Below are 19,679 nucleotides of genomic sequence, written 5' to 3' on the forward strand. Positions count from 1 at the left end.
ATGCTGGGCCATGAGGTTACAGATTGTGGTTGAGTACAATTCTGCTGCTACTGATGGCCCACAGTGCCTCTTGGATGCCCAGTTTTGCAGTGCTAGATCTGTTCAAAACCTATCCCATTTGGATTGGTGGTGGTGCCACACAACACGATGGACAGTATACTCAATGTGAAGACGTGATTTTGTCTCCACAAGGACTATGCAGTGGACATTCCTACCAATACTGTCATGGACAGATGCATCTGTGGCTGGCAGATTGGTGAGGAAAAGGCCAAGTATGTTTTTCCCTCTTGTTGGTTCCCTCACCACCTGACACAGACCCAGTCTAGCAGCTATGTCCTTGAGGACTCTGCCAGCTCGGTCAGTATTGAAGTCCCCCACCCAGAGTACATTCTGCGCCCTTGCCACCCTCATTGCTTCCTCCAATTGGTGTTCAACATGAAGAAGCATTGATTTATCAGCCGAGGTGGGATGGTCGGTGGTAATCAGCAGAAGGTTTCCTTGCCCATGTTTGACCTGATGCCATGAGACTTCATGGGGTCCGGAGTCAATGTTGAGGACTCCCAGGGCAACTCTCTTCCAACTGTATATCGCTATGCCGCCACCTCTGGTGGGTCTGTCCTGCCGGTGGGACAGGACATACCCAGGGATGGTGATGGTGGTGTCTGGGACATTGTCTGCAAGGTATGATTCCGTGAGTATGACTACATTAGGCAGTTGCTTGACTAGTCTATGGGACAGCTCTCCCAACTTTGGCACCAGCCCCCAGATGTTAGTAAGGAGAACTTTACAGGGTTGACAGGGATGGGTTTGCTGTTATCGTTTTCCGGTGCCTAGGTCAATGCCGGGCGGTCCATCTGGTTTCATTCCTTATCGACTTTGTAGTGGTTTGATATAACTGAGTGGCTTGCTAGGCCATTTCAGAGGGAATTTTAAGAGTCAACCACATTGCTGTGGGTCTGGAGTCACATGTAGGCCAGATCAGGTAAGGATAGCAGATTTCCTTCCCTAAAGGACATTAGTGAGCCAGATGGGTTTTTACAACAATTGTCAATGGTTTCCTGTACATCGTTCGACTTGATTTTTTGAATTCCAGATCTATTAATTGAATTCAAATTCCACCTTCTGCCGTGGTGGACCCATGTCCCCGGACAGCTTCCGACCTTAGTCCCACAAACCCGGACAGCCTGCTTCTACCTACTTCCCAAAATCCACAAACAGGACTATCCTGGTAGACCCATCGTTTCAGCCTGTTCCTGCCCCACTGAACTTATTTCTTCCCATTGTTACGACCGACTGCTCAAGACAAAGCCCCCAATCAAAATATATGATTCTAATTGTGGTGAGAGATATGCACTGTTGATTCAGTCCCGCCCCTCCACAGATCACCTTGCATATCATTTTAAACTTACCAAATTAAAGAAAACCACAGCCAAATTGATCACCAATTAACCCCCGAATGAGGCTAACCAAACCAGGTGTCTTTAGATCAACAAATTAACTGTTTAATTAAAAAGATGAAATTCTTAAACATTACTAAGATATCAACAACATTTAAAATAGAAAAATAAGTGTCCTCACGGATTTATGCTCCTGCCGAAGTAGAATCATCCAATGTGGAACAGTCCAAGGTTGCTTGAAGTCCTCACAGCCGTCAGATGGGGGAAAAAAAGTTCTTCAACAGTAGGACAGTCAGTTGCCTATTTCAGCAGCTGAAGTGATGCTCTTCTTCCTTTTCCAGTAATTAATTCAGCAATTAATTCAGCAATTACAGTTCAGTAGCTAAAGTAATTGGATATTTTCATTTAAGAAATTTAAAGGCTTGGAGCTTCTTTAAAATTTTGAGAGAGTATAATAAATTGGGTTTAAATAAACAGAGGGAGAGTTCTCCTATTGCCTTCAGTATATGCTGGCAAACAGTCTGTGTGTCTGTCAGCTGTGTCTCAAAAGCCAGTTTTTCAGCTAGTTTCAAACAGTCAATCACAGCAATGTATCTCTTGATCCTCCATCTGTGAGTGGCTGTATCCAAGGGCAACCAGAATGCACATTGGAAGCTGGATGGTACTTCCACTCTGGCTGTATCCCGGGGCAACCAAGATGCACTCTCCTTGCCCACAGTCCTTGGAGCTTGTTGCCTTAAAGCAGTATTGATCCTTTTACAGCCTTAAAGGCACACGGCATATTTCCCAGAAAAGAAAACAAAAACTACAGGATCATAACACTATCTTGACTCTTATCTTTTCTCCCCTGGTCCAGTCTCTTTCAATCTACATCCATGACTCTTCGGATGCCCTACGTCATTTCGACAATTTCCGGTTTCCTGGCCCTAACCACCTCCTCTTCACTATGGCCGTCCAATCTCTCTACACCACCATCTCCCACCAGGACAGTCTGAGGGCTCTCCGCTTCTTCCTTGAACAGAGGCCCAACCAGTTCCCATCCACCACCACCCTCCTCTGCCTGGCTGAACTTGTTCTTACATTGAACAACTTCTCCTTGAACTCCATTCAGTTCCTTCAAATAAAAGGTGTTGCTATGGATACTCACATGGGTCTGCCTGTTATGCCTGTCTTTTTATGGGATATGTCGAACATTCCCTGTTCCAGTTCTACTCAGGCCCCCTCCCTCACCTCTTTTTCCGGTACATTGATGATTGTATCGGTGCCGCATCCTGCTCTCACCCCAAACTGGAAAACTTCATCAACTTTGCTTCCAATTTTCACCCTTCTCTCACCTTTGCATAGTCTATCTCCAACGTTTCCCTTCCCTTCCTTGACATCTCTGTCTCCATCTCTGGGGATAGGCTGTCTTCTAGTATTCATTATAAGCCCACCGACTCCCACAGCTACCTTGACTACACATCCTCACACCATGTTTCCTATAAATACTCCATCCCATTCTCCAGTTTCTCCGTCTCCAATGCATCTGTTCTGATGATGCAACCTTCCATGCAGCGCTTCTGATATGTCTTCCTTTTTCCTCAACCGAGGAACCCCCCCCCCCCCCCCCCCCACCACTGTAGTTGAAAGAGCCCTCAACTGTGTCTGACCTATTTCCTGCACATCTGCTGTCACCCCTTTCTCCTTCCCCACTTCCCCCCCCCCCCCCCCCCCCGCCTCCCAGAATCGTGACAGGGTTCCCCTTGTCCTCATTTTCCACCCCACAAGCCTTCACATCCAAAGGATCATTATCCGCCATTTCCACCACCTCCAGCGTGATGCCGCCACCAAACACATCTTCCCTTCCCCTACCCGTCAGCATTCCGAAGGGATTTTTCCCTCCACGACACCCTGGTCCACTCCTCCATCACCCCCGACATCTTGTCCCCTTCCCACAGCACCATCCCATGCAATTGCAGGAGGTGTAATACCTGCCCTTTTATCTCCTCTCTCCTCGCCATCCAAGGCCCCAAACACTCCTTTCAGGTGAAGCAGCGATTTACTTGTACTTCTTTCAATATAGTATACTGTATTCACTGCTCACAATGCCGTCGTCTCTACACTGGGGAGACCAGACGCAGATTAGGTAACCGCTTTGTGGAACACCTCTGACCAGTCTGAAAGCATGACCCTGAGCTTCTGGTTGCTTGCCATTTCAACACTCCACCACCCCCCTGCTCTCATGCCCACATTTCTGTCCTTGGCCTGCTGCAGTGTTCCAGTGAACATCAACACAAACTCGAGGAGCAGCACTTGATCTTCAATTAGACACTCTACAGCCTTGTGGTCTGAACATTGGGTTCAATAATTTCAGAGCCTGACTGGCCTTTTTTAAATATTTTCTATTTTTGACGAAGGGAAAGAGTAGACAGGGAGCAGATGATGAACGCAAAGGGACTGGTGGTCTGAGGTGTATTTGTTTTAATGCAAGAAGTGTAGTAGGTAAGGCAAATGAACTTAGGGCTTGGATTTGTACCTGGGAGTATGATGTTATTGCTATTACTGAGACTTGGTTGAGGGAAGGGCATGATTGGCAACTAAATATCGATGCTTCAGGCAGGATAGGGAGGGAGGTAAAAGGGGTGGAGGAGTTGCATTACTGGTCAAAGAGGGTATCACAGCTGTGCTGAAGGAGGGCACTATGGAGGACTCGAGCAGTGAGGCAATATGGGCAGAACTCAGAAATAGGAAGGGTGCGGTAACAATGTTGGGGCTGTACTACAGGCCTCCCAACAGTGAGCGTGAGATACAGGTACAAATATGTAAACAGATTATGGAAAGATGTAGGAGCAACAGGGTGGTGGTGATAGGAGATTTTCATTTTCCCAACATTGACTGGAATTCACTTAGTGTTAGAGGTCTAGATGGAGCAGAATTTGTAAGGAGCATCCAGGAGGGTTTTCTAGAGCAGTATGTAAATAGTCCAACTCGGGAAGGGGCCATACTGGACCTGGTGTTGGGGAATGAGCCCGGCCAGGTGGTTGAAGTTTCAGTAGCGGACTACTTTGGGAATAGTGATCACAATTCCGTAAGTTTTAGAATACTCATGGACAAAGACGAGAGTGGTCCTAAAGGAAGAGTGCTAAATTGGGGGAAGGCCAACTATACCAAAATTCGGCAGGAGCTGGGGAATGTAGATTGGGAGCAGCTGTTTGAAGGTAAATCCACATTTGATATGTGGGAGGCTTTTAAAGAGAGGTTGATTAGCGTGCAGGAGAGACATGTTCCTGTGAAAATGAGGGATAGAAATGGCAAGATTAGGGAACCATGGATGACAGGTGAAATTGTGAGACTAGCTAAGAGGAAAAAGGAAGCATACATAAGGTCTAGAAGGCTGAAGAAAGACGAAGCTTTGAAAGAATATTGGGAATGTAGGACCAATCTGAAACGAGGAATTAAGAGGGCTAAAAGGGGTCATGAAATATCTTTAGCAAACAGGGTTAAGGAAAATCCCAAAGCCTTTTATTCATATATAAGGAGCAAGAGGGTAACTAGAGAAAGGATTGGCCCACTCAAGGACAAAGGAGGAAAGTTATGCATGGAGTCAGAGAAAATGGGTGAGATTCGAAACGAGTACTTTGCATCGGTATTCACTGAGGAGAGGGACATGACGGATGTTGAGGTTAGGGACAGATGTTTGATTACTCTAGGTCAAGTCGGCATAAGGAGGGAGGAAGTGTTGGGTATTCTAAAAGGCATTAAGGTGGACAAGTCCCCAGGTCCGGATGGGATCTATCCCAGGTTACTGAGGGAAGCGAGAGATGAAATAGCTGGGGCCTTAACAGATATCTTTGCAGCATCCTTAAACACGGGTGAGAATTGCTAATGTTGTCCCCTTGTTTAAGAAGGGTAGCAGGGATAATCCAGGTAATTATAGACCGGTGAGCCTCACGTCAGTGGTAGGGAAGCTGCTGGAGAAGATACTGAGGGATAGGATCTATTCCCATTTGGAAGAAAATGGGCTTATCAGTGATAGGCAACATGGTTTTGTGCAGGGAAGTTCATGTCTTACAAACTTAATAGAATTCTTTGAGGAAGTGACAAAGTTGATTGATGAGGGAAGGGCTGTAGATGTCATATACATGGACTTCAGTAAGGTGTTTGATAAGGTTCCCCATGGTAGGCTGATGGAGAAAGTGAAGTCGCATGGGGTCCAGGGTGTACTAGCTAGATGGATAAAGAACTGGCTGGGCAACAGGAGACAGAGAGTAGCAGTGGAAGGGAGTTTCTCAAAATGGAGACGTGTGACCAGTGGTGTTCCACAGGGATCCGTGCTGGGACCACTGTTTGTGATATACATAAATGATTTGGAGGAAAGTATAGGTGGTCTGATTAGCAAGTTTGCAGACGACACTAAGATTGGTGGAGTAGCAGATAGTGAAGGGGACTGTCAGAGAATACAGCAGAATATAGATAGATTGGAGAGTTGGGCAGAGAAATGGCAGATGGAGTTCAATCAGGGCAAATGCGAGGTGATGCATTTTGGAAGATCCAATTCAAGAGTGAACTATACAGTAAATGGATAAGTCCTGGGGAAAATTGATGTACAGAGAGATTTGGGTGTTCAGGTCCATTGTTCCCTGAAGGTGGCAACGCAGGTCAATAGAGTGGTCAAGAAGGCATACGGCATGCTTTCCTTCATCGGACGGGGTATTGAGTACAAGGGTTGGTAGGTCATGTTACAGTTGTATAAGACTTTGGTTCGGCCACATTTGGAATACTGTGTGCAGTTCTGGTCGCCATATTACCAAAAGGATGTAGATGCTTTGGAGAGGGTGCAGAGGAGGTTCACCAGGATGTTGCCTGGTATGGAGGGCGCTAGCTATGAAGAGAGGTTGAGTAGATTAGGATTATTTTCATTAGAAAGACAGAGGTTGAGGTGTACAAAATCATGAGAGGTCTAGACAGGGTGGATAGCAAGAAGCTTTTTCCCAGAGTGGGGGATTCAATTACTAGGGGTCACGAGTTCAAAGTGAAAGGAGAAAAGTTTAGGGGGGATATGCGTGGAAAGTTCTTTACGCAGAGGGTGGTGGGTGCCTGGAACGTGTTGCCAGCGGAGGTGGTAGACGCGGGCACGATAGCATCTTTTAAGATGTATCTAGACAGATACATGAATGGGCAGGAAGCAAAGAGATACAGACCCTTAGAAAATAGGTGACATGCTTAGATAGAGGATCTGGATCGGCGCAGGCTTGGAGGGCCGAAGGGCCTGTTCCTGCGCTGTAATTTTCTTTGTTCTTTGTTCTCACCATGTGCCTGTTTTTCATGTAGACAGAGCTGCTCATTATTCCGCTATTAACATTCTCTCTGGACTAATGCTTTGTCTTTCACCACAAGCATTAACATGCTCTTTGCCTTTGTCCCAGGACAGCTTTGTTATTTAATCTCTCCTGCCCTCTGCCCTATCACATACCTTCCCTTTTGTTCTCTTCCCCACCAATCCCCCACCCTCCTTCACTTGCTTGAAACCTCATTCTTTTCTAACCTTTTGCCAGTTCTGATGAAAGGTCACAGACCTGAATTTACGCCGCCCCAGCGGGTTGGATGGGGGTGGCGTAAAATTGAATGGCAGACTCTGGGAGGCCTTCCCATTTCCAGCCAACTTTATGGCGGTCGGCGGGGTAGAAAACGGCCTGCCCGTCTGAGGCCAATCAAGGCCCTTAAGTAGCCACTTAAGGGCCCTCGCCCACCTCTACGGGTATTTTACCCATGGCAAGTGGGAATGCTGGGGACGTGAAAGGCCGCCTAGCGATAGCTGCCGGCCTTTCTGCGCATCGGGGATGGGGTGGGGTGGTGCCATGGCAGTCGGGCACAGGGTACCCAATTGAGGGCCGGCCTCGCCTCCCAACCCACCCACAGGACCCAAGTCACCCCCTCCCCAAACGACCACCCTTGCCTTGCCGGGGCGCGCCCGATTCCCTTGGCGAGGCATCAACATCCTACCTTGGATCCCGTCTCCATGGCATCCTGCTCGGTCGGCTGGGTTGCAGTCCCAGCAGTAGCCACCGCTCACTGTGGTGGGACCTCCTCCTTCAGGTGGGTGGAAGTCCCACCTCGGGACAATTAAAGCCCGGGGACCCGTAAAATGCGGGTGTTCCCGGGCTAGGCGGAAGCGGGTTTGCCACCGATTTTTACATAGGTGGCGAAGTCCCATCCGGCCATGGTAAAATCCAGCCCATTAACTCTGCTTCTCTCTCCACAGATGCTGCCTGACCTGCTGAGTATTTCCAGCATTTTCTGTTTTTATTTCATATTTCCAGCATCTGCAGTATTTTGCTTTTATATTATTGTGATAAGTTGTCATTTTACCTAATTTTGCACCTCAGAACTGCCCAAAATCAGAAGTGTTTTCACAGGAAATATCTGTTTCTTTGTTCTTTATGCTTAAAATTATGACATGCAGATTTGAGTGTGATGCTTGGAAATATAACTGAGAAATATGATGAGCAAGAAATGCATGCTGGATATTCGGGTTGTATAATATTGTGTATTCATAATGGATTTAAAGTGAATTAAATTGATTTTTAAATAAGAGAATTATAATTTTTTGCTCACAAAATAATTGAAATATTTTTAATTACATACATGAAAGCACATTAGCTTCCACTAACAGGCTGTAACTATTCCTGTAGGGAATGTCAAACCAGAATAATTTGGAGTTATTCACTCTGCATAAAGATTCAGTATTTAAGTCAATGCAGAAAGTATGCTACAGGTGTTTAATAAAGAAGCTCACTGTTATGAGTTTCTCTGTTAATACAGAAATCTTGTATTCTTGCTGCTGCTGCCTTGAGACTTTCATATCAACAAGGAATTTTAAAGTTGAAACCAAGTCTACCTCAGGCACCTCTCCAACTCCTGATTTTTCATGTCTCTGTCCTTTGTATCATCCCTCTAGCTATTGATTCTGCTGCTGCTTCTCCTTCAGCAGGAGAGGAAGTCTTCAGGTAAAAGATTGAGAAAATCTCAGTGTTCACACATGCCTTCAAAAATTTAAAGTATGTGTCGTATATCCACAAATACTTTCAACTTCACCTTTGTGTATAAGGCAGAGAAAAGCCTGCAGGAGGCATGCAAAGTTCATCTTGATAATTTATTTCATAAAGAAAGTACTATGTAATATAAGAACATAAGAAATAGGAGCAGGATGAGGTCATTCTGCCCTTCAAGTCTGCTCCGCCATTCATTAAGATCATGATCTACCGCAACTCCGCTGTCCTGCACTGTACCCCAACTCCACTGTCCCGCACTGTGCCCATATTTCTGAATTCCCTGTGTACTCAAAAATAAATCGACCTCTCTTGAATATACTTGACTGAGTATCCACAGCTTTCTGGGGTAAAGAATTCTAAAGATTCACAACCTTTTGAGTGAAGAAATTTCTCCTCATCTCAGTCCTAAGTGACCAATCCCTTATTCTGAGACTGTGACCCTTATTTCTAGACACCCCAATCAGGGGTAACAGCCTCCCAGCATCTATCCTGTCGAGCCCCTTAAGAATTGAATTTGTTTTAATGAGATTACCTCTCGTCCTTCTAAATTCTAGGGAATATAGGCCTAGTCTACTCAATCTCTCCTCCCTGGACAATCCTCTCATGCCAGGAAATAGTCTAGTGAACCTTTGTTGCACTCCCTGTAAAGCAAGTGCATCCTTTCTTAAATAATATTTGGTGTAAAGTCTTGGAAGCTTCCCCTATCTCACTGACCTGAAGTTGACAAAAGTAAAGCATGAAATTACCACCTTTCAACTTTGCAAACATAGTCCCACTCAAATGTTGATCATCTTGAGAAATCACTCAATGATAGTGTCAAATTAGTACAGTGTTTTCTTAGCTGTCATTTCTTTAGCAGCATCTTTTATAAGCACTCACAAAATGGATAAAACCTATTCTTGTAGACACCAATTCACATTTTGGGACCAATCACATGATGGTTGATGGTGGTAGTGTACATACATACTGGCCATTATTGACCTGGAATACCATAGCACCCACCTGTTGTGAGTGTGGCAATAAAGTGGTTGTATTGCGAGGGCCTGTGCATCTGGAATCTACTGAGCTCATTAAGGCCCTGAAGGTGAATACATGACCCAATTATGTCGCTGCAGTGCTTGAACTGTGCTCCAGTCATTTCACTTCAATGTAGCATAAAATTAGCCAGGGTGTAAATGGGGAGTTTACCCTCAACCTGCCCTGTTCACACTGGATGGGTTAGGTTAAAACCAGGGCTTCAAGTGAAAGTGGCAGAAGCCAGCGACCACGTTCAATATCTTGCTACGTAAGATGTATTCAAATGACTGAGATGAGCCGTGTTGAATTAGATCGTTTCTTCATTGTATTTAATGTGATTTTTAAAGTTTGTTTCCTTGTGCACAGGTAGGAATTACAATAGACCATTTGAGAAAACTGTTGCTTGCAACATTCAATCCTGAACTTTTTTTTCCGGAGGGATAGAATGCTGCATTGTGCAACATGTGTGTTTGTGTTCAGGTTTATTTTTACCCGGCTTTGTGACTAGCTAAAATCCAGGCATAATCAAAGCAAAGTGCTTCAGTACACAGAATGTAGTACCTCTCAAAAGTTTAAAGATGTTTGAAATAGATTCTCTGAATACATTGCCTTTGTGTTCTCTTGCCCAATCTCACTATGCTGGAACCTATGTATACTGTCATGGCACAGAATGTTTACTACCCCTCTGGCCATGAGAAATGGGATCTTTTGATTTTTTGCAAGGTCAACTGTAACTGTCTGCCCAATTCAACGTCATATTTCAGATAGGAAGTTACTGATAAGTGTCCTCTATAGTGTTAAGCAGGTGTTACTAATGTACAGCTCTGAAAGAGACAAGTCTTCTAAAAGTTCTACGGCTATGGCAGAATACTACACTGACATTTAAAATACTAGAGCCTTGCTGAGAATCGTTTTGTTAATTCTATCAATTTGATTTTACAAAGTGGATTCTAGCTTTGAGATTCCTGAATTAAACTGTGTTTTGCTTGTGTACTTTTAAGATTTACTAATATTTCTTGAGCCTACTGCATTCTCTAAAGTCTTTACAATATTCCGACTGCTTTCAATGGACTTTATCTGCTGTAAGTCTGCATGTGATTAGCCGTCTTTCTGCTACTGCCCCCCAAGAAAAGAGTAGCTCTTATTTCATAGGAATATTATAAAACATACAGGTACTGTTTCTAGACATATTGCATTCCATCATTAATTTTTCTGCATTACCCTTTTTTAGTTTTAATTTTTGATTTTTTTTTTATGCACAATTGTATTGATATTTTCATTTTGTTTTAGTTTTCCCATGTTTTTCTTTCAGACACCAGTCATTGAAAATCGAGTCCCTCTACATCCTGTTAAAACCATTTCCCAGGTAATGGGAATTTACAACTGATCTGCTTAGTGCTGATTTGTATAAATTATGTAGACTTATAATTTTTCTCATAGTCCCTTTAAACAATGTCTGAATATAAGATACTCTTAAGGTAAAATAGAATCCCAACAATCACTAAGAGCAGTTAAATGCTTAACATGTGCTAAAATGGGATCCCAGTGTGGCTCCTCAGGAACTAACTGTAGAGCAGGGTTAGAGCACTGTGGAGTTCTACTGTTACCAAAATTAGTACCTTTAAAAGGTGCAAATATAAAGTTACATCATGGTGTTTGCATTTTATTTTCAGATAATATAATTTCAGGTAATTAATTTATCTGAAAATAATCCGAGCTTGAAATGTTTTCGAAACGGCATATTCAACATCTGCTTTATGATGACCATTTAAAATGCAACTTAAAAACTCTGAATTCTTATGGTTTACAAAGCAGGGGATTTAAAGACACACAGCATGAGCGTTTTGCTGTTAGTCACATCACAGTCGGTTTAATTATATGAGGAGTTATGAATTGGACTGAACACTGTGAAATCATCAGGGAGCATCCTTGACATCAAGGCAGTGTTTTACCGAGTGTGACATCAAGCAGTCCTGGTAAAATTGAAGTCAATGGGAATCAGGGAGAAAACGTTTCACTGGTTGGAGTCATACCTAGCACAAAGGAAGATAGATGGTTGTGGTTGTTGGAGGCTAATCATCTCAGCCTCAGGACATTGCTGCAGGAGTTCCTCGGGGTAGTGTCCTAGGCCCAACCATCTTCAGCTGCTTCATCAATGACCTTCCCTCCATCATAACATCAGATGTGGAGATGCTCACTGATGATTACACAGTGTTCAATCGCATTCTCCTCAGATAATGCAGTATGGGCCCATGTGCAGCAAGGCCTGGACAACATCCAGGCTTGGGCTGATAAGTGGCAAGTAACATTTGTACCACACAAGTGTTAGGCAATGACTATCTCCAACAAGAGAGAATCTAACTATTACCCCTCAACATTCAACTGCATTACCATTGCTGAATCCACCATCAACATCCTGGGGGTCACCATTGGCCAGAAGCTTAACTGAATCAGCCGTATAAATATTGTGGCTACAAGAGGCTGGGAATTCTGCAATGAGTAACTCACCTCCTGACTCCCCAAAGCCTGTTCACCATCTACAAGGCACACTCAGGAGTGTGATGGAATACTCTCCACTTGCCTGGATGGCTGCAGCTCCAACAACACTCAAGAAGCTCAACACCATCCAAGACAAAACAGCCCACTTGATTGGTACCTCATCCACCAACTTCAGCATTCACTACCTCCACCACTGGTGCACAGTGGCGGCAGTGTGTACCATCTGCAGGATGCACTCCAACTCGCCAAGCTTCCTTTGACAATACCTTCAAAACCTGCAACCTCTACACCTAGAAGAACAAGGGCTGCAGGCACATGGGAACACCACCAGCTGCAAGTATCCCTCCAAGGTCACACACTAGCCTGACTTGGAAGTATATCGCTATTCCTTCACCGTCACCGAGTCTCAATCCTGGAACTTCCTCCCTAACAGCACTGTGGTTGTACCTACACCACAAGACTACAATGGTTCAAGAGGTAGTTCACCACCACTTTCTTGAGGGCAATTAGGGATGGGCAATAAATGATGGGCTTGCCAGTGAAACCTATATTCCATGAATGAATAAAAATTGGAATTTTCTTTAGTCTACATTGAAAAGCTTGTAGATATTCAAATATATTAAAAGTATCTGGTTCCTTGAGACTTCTATATTTTGTTCCATGCTAGGTTTCATCTGAAAAACTCCATAGAGCTGGAAAGATTTTACGAAGTGCAATACTGTCTCAAGCACCTCACATGATAAGAGACCGGAAATACCACTTGAAGACCTACAAGTGAGTATGGTGCAACAGTATTATAAATACTTATCTTAGTCATTTTTAAAATTAAAAAATCCCTTACATTCATTTTAGAAGCCTTTCTGCTTAAAGTTGGAATAAGTAATGCCCATAGAACGAGTTGATTTATATCTGTCACAATGTGTGCCAGAGTAGGGGTGGATTGGAGCAACAACAGTTAGAATGACGAGTAGAAGGATACAAGTTCTCATATCATCTCTTTTCCTTCCCACACTTTTCTGTGCTCCCATCAGTCATATTGCTGCAAGGAGCCATCTGATCTCTGCCTGGTACTCCATAGGAGGTGAGGCAATCTGATGGAAACCTTGTGTGTAACTGTGGTTAAAAGAATGGCATTGCTGAAGTTTGGAAGTGGCCACCTGCCTGATTGCTGTCTTGGCTGCAAAAGATGAATGGATAGCCAAATTGTTGAAAGGAGGGGAATGGAAGAATTTCATACATTAAAGAGAAACAAATTGCACATTTTTCTTTGAGAGCTCAGTTTTCTGGGGTCATGTTTTTAATATAATACTGGTTGATCTCCCTGTGGCATTGTTCATGAATAAAAATAAAATTGTTACTAAGTACATAGAGCACAAAAACATGCATTTGGCCCAATAGATCAATGCAAGTGAGCTTAAGCTCCATGTGAGCCTACTTCCACCCTATTCATCTAACCCCATATCCTTCTATTCTTTGCTCCCTCATGTGCTTATCTAGCTTCCCCTTAAATACATCTATGCTATTTGCCTCAACTACCCCTTGTGAGTTCTACATTCTAACCACTCTCCAGGTAAAGAAGTTTCTCCTGAATTCCCTATTAGATTTAATAGTGATTATCTTATATTTATGGCCCCTAATTCTGGTCTCACCTGCAAGTGGAAGCATCTTCTCCACATCTATCCTATCAAACATTTTTATAATCTTAAAGACCTCTGTGAGCTCACCCCTCAGTCTTCTCTCCTCTAGAGAAGAGATTCCCAGCTGTTCAATCTTTCCTGATGAGTATAGCCTCTCAGTTCTGGTATTATTCTCATAAATCTTTTTTATACCTTCTGCAGTGCCTCTAAATCCTGTTAATAGTATGAAGACCAGAATTGTTCACAACTGTTCCAAGTATGGCCTAACCAAGGTTCTACACAAGTTTAACATAGCTTTCCTACTTTTCAATTTTATCCCTTTAGAAATGAACCCCAGTGTTTTGTTTGCTTTTATTGTGGCTTCATTTACCTGTTACTTTGTGATTTGTGTATCTGGTTCCAACATTGCTTTTCATCCTATAATTGTTCCTGTCCAATTCTCTAATTCTTTCTTTATTATACTCTACTACTTTCAGTTTCTCATCCAGTCCTTCCGACCATCATTCCTCTCTCTCTCTCTCTCTCTCTCTCTCTCTCTCTCTCTCTCTCTCTCTCTCTCTCTCTCTCTCTATGGTTTTCTCACACTATATCTGTCTTGTTTTCACTCTTTCTGTAACTTCATCGTGTTTATCTCCTTTATCTGCTGCTATGACGAGGTGAGAAAGGTGTCGAGGGGTCCCTCTCGGTCTTCACCTGGTCTTACTGTAACAGGGTTTTATTTTTTTAAACTGTTTTGAGCTCCCCCTTGGTGAATCCTTGTTCACTGCTTTCCAATTATAAGGCAAAGAAATGAGCACAAACAGGCTTTCTTCGATTTAAAGAAGAAAAGTGAAATTTAGAGTCATAGAGAGATACAGCACTGAAACAGGCCTTTCGGCCCACTAAGTCTGTGCTGACCAACAACCACCCATTTATATACTAATCCTACATTAATCCCATATTCCCTACCACATACCCACCATTCTCCTCCCACTTACCTACACTACAGGCAATTTACAATGGCCAATTTACCTATCAACTGCAAGTCTTTGGCTGTGGGAGGAAACCGGAGCACCCGGCGGAAATCCACATAGGGAGAACTTGCAAACTCCACACAGGCGGTACCCAGAACCGAATCCGGGTCGCTGGAACTGTGAGGCTGTGTTGCTAACCACTGCGCCACTGTGCTGCCCTTAATCTATTAAACTTAAACTTAAAACTGTAATTCAGTTAACACCTACAGATACATGCTGCACCCCACGCTAGCATGCATACGTGATACGCACATGCAAATAGGGACAGAAAAGAGCAGAAGAAAAAATAAAGTGGAAAGGTTTGAGGCAATATCTGAAGAGTTGTTATGGTTCTTCGAACTCACTGTAGAGTCCTTGCTTGTAGGTAATTCTTGCTTTTCTTTGGGGCCCAGTATTCTTCTTAAACCTTGTTCACTGCAGGAGACTTTTCTCTCTTGGGGTTCATGTCTCTTCAATGGATTCCGAAGCTGGTGAGAAAGAGATGGGAGCAGATAGGAGGAGAGGAGTTCTGCTTCAGTCCAGGAGCCAAGAGCATGCTTTCTTCAAACACTGTTTCTCCAATTTAAAACTCTCAGTTCAAACTCTGCAACAGCCAGTCATGTGACTAAATTGGTCTGACCACGTCTGTTCTGTGTATTGGGAGAAGGGACTGGTCCTTTGTTCCAAGCAGTGTCTGTTACTATGCAAAAATGTCCTTCTGGCCAGGGGTCTGGCAATTCCTTGTAACAGGCCTTCTCTTCTCAGCAACAAATTGAAATTTAATGTCCATGTGGTGAAATTAATGTGCCTCATTCTTGGCATGTGGGGGCCTGCATGACACCTCCACACCCAGGGAAATGAAATGCAATGTTTAAAAAAAGTCGCATTTCATTAAAAGGGTTCTGAGAAATATATATAAGATACAGAAAACCATGCATTTCTCTCATTCATTCCCATTCATTCATAAATCCTATAGCTAATTAAAATTGTCTTTTCTGGGTGCCAGTACTGCTTTAATTTCCCCTTTTTGGCATCCCAGTAACCATGTGGTACTTTGGGGCAGTTTTTCTTCAGTTTGCCCATTTCCATGACTGCTGAGGGTCTTGGTTCCTGTTGAGGTCATTTTTTTTCCAGGAGAGTTAGTAGTGGGCGGGTCTATCCTGAACTCTCTTTCAGTGCCTTGCTGAGTCCTGCAAAGACTTTTGACTTCAGGGGATGGGTGGTTCCCTTTTCCTCTGACTGCGGGGGAGGATTATTTGTTAATCTCCCCTTTGTTCTCTGGGACATTACTACCTGCAGGTATGTGTGCACTCCCCTTTGATACTTCGACTAGGTGAAACATCACCCTCACAGTTTCTCTGCCTCTAGAGGTTTTTCTATGTCTCTGCAGGTTCCTGTAAATGCTGTTAGCAACTCTGGTGGGGTGCTTCTAGAGTCTGCATTTATGTAGGAGGACGTGGGGTTTAACTTTTCACATTATTTGGGGGTTTGCTGACTGGAAAGTAGGGTTTTTTATCCGGGATTCCTCCCGGACTTCCTTTAACCTTCCCTCTAGGTCACTTTTTCCCCATCCCTTTCTAAAGTTTTGCCAGCCGTGTGCCTGCCTGTCCCCTTTTGTTCTTGGGATCCCTTACAGTTGACCGGCCCTCTGCTGGAGGATCCTGATAATACCGGTACAGGACTTGGGGGTGCAGGTTTCCCCTCAACCTGACACATCTGGCAACTCTTGCAGTACTCCACCACATCTTTGTGGAGTTTTGGCCAGGCAAACTGCTGCCTTATGCAGGCTTTGGTCTTTTGTATACCGGCATGTACAGCAACTGTAGTCTCGTGGGCCCTTCTTAATATTTCTCTCCAGTACCTCTGCAGCACCACTAACTGGTGAACTACTGCCCACTCCTTGCTTTCAGGTCTATGAGGAGAACTCCATTTCCTCATCAGTACCTCATTCTTTAAATAGTAGCAATTAGGGACTCCCTCTGCTTCACTTTCAGACCAGGCAGCCTGTGCTAACTCTCGCAATACTGGATCGGCTCTCTGAGCCTCAGCTAGGGAAAATCCATTTAATTCATTCCCTGGGTCTCCTAACTTTCCAAAGAAAGTCTCAGACAGGCAGACCTCATGGTCATCTGCCTGCAGTGCCAATTCAGTCTCCCCTGGAAGAGCTGGTTTGATCATGGCCTGATCCATTACAGATTCAGGGAAACTGCAGGGGACCGTCTCCCGCCAGTGCCCTGTCTCTCTGACCTCCTGCAGTCTTCCTTTCACCACTGGGGGGCTACCACCTTCGCCCCCACCAGATCATTACCTAGGAGCAGGTCAACCCCGTCCACAGGCAAACTAGGGACAATCCCTACGGTCACCGGTCCCGAAACTAGGTCGCACTCCAGGTGTACCTGGTGTACAGGTATACACTGCCCTCCAATACCATTCGCCATCATTCTGGTGTTCACTGCACTCTCTGGGGGAACGGTCAGGCCTTTTCCCAGTAAAAGGGATCTAGTGGCCCCTGTGCCCCTGAGAATCACTGTGGGCTTGCTTGGCCCACTTGAGGGGTATGGGGTTACTTTCCCTTCAGACACAAAACCCTGATAACCCTCCGGAATCCTATTAAATTTCCTGCACTTGCAGCATAAGCTTCCTGGGTCTCACTGTTACTGCAGTTAAAGCTACAGCTTGTTCTGCTGTGCTTTCCATCAGGGTCTCGTCTTCACTGAGTGGGTGTGCCCTGATTAACTGCACCAGTTTTCCCTTCAGTTTCCAGCAGTCAGCTTTTAAATGCCCTGCTTTATTACAATGGAAGCTTTATTACACGGGTCTCCGGGTTTCACTCTTGCTCACAGCACCTTAATTTTTTGGCTGGAGGAGGACCCCCTGTGTCTCCTGCTTTCCTTTCTCTTCCAGGACTGCCTGGGCTTCGATCACATTCCTACCCTTTGTCCTTCTCAGACTTGTGGTGGTGATTAGGAAAGGTTCTCTCCTGGGAAACCGACTTATAAATTAAAGCAAACTTACCGACCAGAACGGCCACTTACTGGGCTGTCTGAACCTGCTGCTCCTCTGCATGGTTCTTTATGAAGAGTGGGAGACAGTTCTTAAATTCCTCTGACAGAACTACTTCCCTGAGATTCTCCTAGCTGAGCTGTACTTTATGAGCCCTCAGCCACTGGTCAAAAGCCAGCTGCTTACTTCTTTCAAACTCCAGATCAGTTTGATTAGTTTGCTTTTTGAGGGTTCTAAACTTTTGGCGATCGGCTTTGGGTACTAATTCATATGCCCTGAGGATAGCACTTTTTGTCAGTTCATAATTTGATGAACTCTCATCTGGCAACAGGGAATAAACCTCATGGGCTTTTCCAGTTAGCTTGCTTTGCAGTGAAAGAGACCAGGTCTCAACTGGCCATTTTAGCTGCCTTGCCAGTTTCTCCAAAGACACAAACATTCTTCTACATTTTCCTCATTGAATGTTGGAATTAGTTGAGAGTTTTAGCAATTTTGTACCCAGCCCTGAATTATGCTCCTTCATATTGGCCATGCTTTCACTGGTGTTACTCTGTTGTCCCCTAATTAACTCAAGCCGCTTCAACTCTTTCTCTTTCCTTTCCTTTCCTTTCCTTTCCTTTCCTTTCCTTTCCTTTCCTTTCCTTTCCTTTCCTTTCTTTTCCCCGTCTTCTAACTCAAGCTTCCTTTGTTCCGATTGTACCTTTGCTAGCAGCACCCTATCTGGGTCTACTTCTAACCCTGTTTCTGCTTCTTCCGATTCAAGGGAAAAATGGTTGGCCACTAGCCGTAGGAGTTCAGACTTCCTAGCCTTGCCACGTACAGTGATCTCACACTACTCAGCCATTTTTCTCAACTCCTCCATAGACAGTGCTTTTAACTTATCCCAAGTTACTTCACCCTGGCTTGGAGAGCTGCTAGCTTCAGTTGCAGACATATTCGTATTCAATCACACAACCACAAGAAAACCTGTATTAATCTTGCTCTTTTTTTTTGATTGGGAACAATTTGGCTTCCCACTTCTAGTTTCTCTTGTTTGTCTATGGGTCAAATTCCGGACGCTAGCACCCAAATTTCGACCAGGTGAAAAAGGTGTCTAGGGGTCCCTCTCAGCCTTCATCTGGTCTTACTGTAACAGGGTTTTATTTTTAAACACACTTTTTTTTGTAGCTCCCTCTTGGTGACTCCTAGTTCTCCGCTTTCCATTATAAGACAAAGAAATGAGCACAAACAAGCTTTCTTAGGTTTAAAGAAGAAAAGTGAAATTTATTAAACTTAAACTTAAAACTTTAATTTGGTTAATGCCTACGGATACACGCCGCGCCCCACACCAGCAAGCATACACAATACGCACATGCAAATAGGGACAGAAATGAACAGAAGAAAAAATAAAGTGGAAAGGTTTGAGGCAGTATCTGAAGAGTTGTTACGGTTCTTCGAGCTCACTGTAGAGTCCTTGCTTGTAGGTAATTCTTACTTTTCGTTGGGGCCAAGCATTCTTCTTAAATCTTGTTCACTGTAGGAGACTTTTCTCTCTTGGGGTTCATGTGTCTTCAGTGGATTCCAAAGCTGGTAAGAAAGAGATGGGAGCAGACAGGTGGAGAGGAGTTCTGCTGCAGTCCAGGAGCCAAAAGCTTGCTTTCTTCAAACACTGTTTCTCCAATTTAAAACTCTGCAACAGCCAGTTAGTCATGTGACTAAACTGGTCTGACCACGTCTGTTTTGTGTATGGGAAAAGCGACTGGTCCTTTTTTTCCAAGCAGTGTCTGTTACTATGCAAAAATGTCCTTCTGGCCAGGGGCCTGGCAATTCCTTGTAACAGGCCTTCTCTTCTTTCCAGCAACAATTTGAAATTTAATGTCCATGTGGCGAAATTAATGTGCCTCATTCTTGGCAGGTGGGGGCCTGCATGACACTGCTCTATCTCTCATACTGTGTCTTGCATATGTTCCATTATTGATTTACAGAATTTGCATGTTTTATTAAATGATGGAAGCAAAATGAGAATCTGGACATTTTGAGGGAGAAGCTATCCAGGAGCTGCTGTAACATGTATGAAATACTGGTGATTGATGCTTGGGCTGGAAGGGAGATGGCGCAGGCCAC

The 19,679-nt window shown here is 44.2% G+C and overlaps 1 protein-coding gene across 4 annotated transcripts in view; it reads left to right on the forward strand.

The window, feature by feature from the left end:
- rapgef4a (Rap guanine nucleotide exchange factor 4a) overlaps positions 1 to 19,679 on the forward strand; it is a 420,421-nt gene that overhangs the window by 272,506 nt on the left and 128,236 nt on the right. For 3 of the 4 annotated variants that reach the window (XM_068035423.1, XM_068035427.1, XM_068035425.1), the window contains 2 exons: positions 10,758 to 10,811; positions 12,612 to 12,718. In XM_068035423.1, the coding sequence (XP_067891524.1) occupies positions 10,758 to 10,811; positions 12,612 to 12,718 (161 nt within the window). The remainder of the gene's footprint in view (positions 1 to 10,757; positions 10,812 to 12,611; positions 12,719 to 19,679) is intronic. The other variant, XM_068035424.1, reaches the window with a different exon arrangement.

The sequence above is a fragment of the Heterodontus francisci genome, chromosome 7 (assembly GCF_036365525.1).
Source record: "Heterodontus francisci isolate sHetFra1 chromosome 7, sHetFra1.hap1, whole genome shotgun sequence".
NCBI lineage: Eukaryota > Metazoa > Chordata > Chondrichthyes > Heterodontiformes > Heterodontidae > Heterodontus > Heterodontus francisci.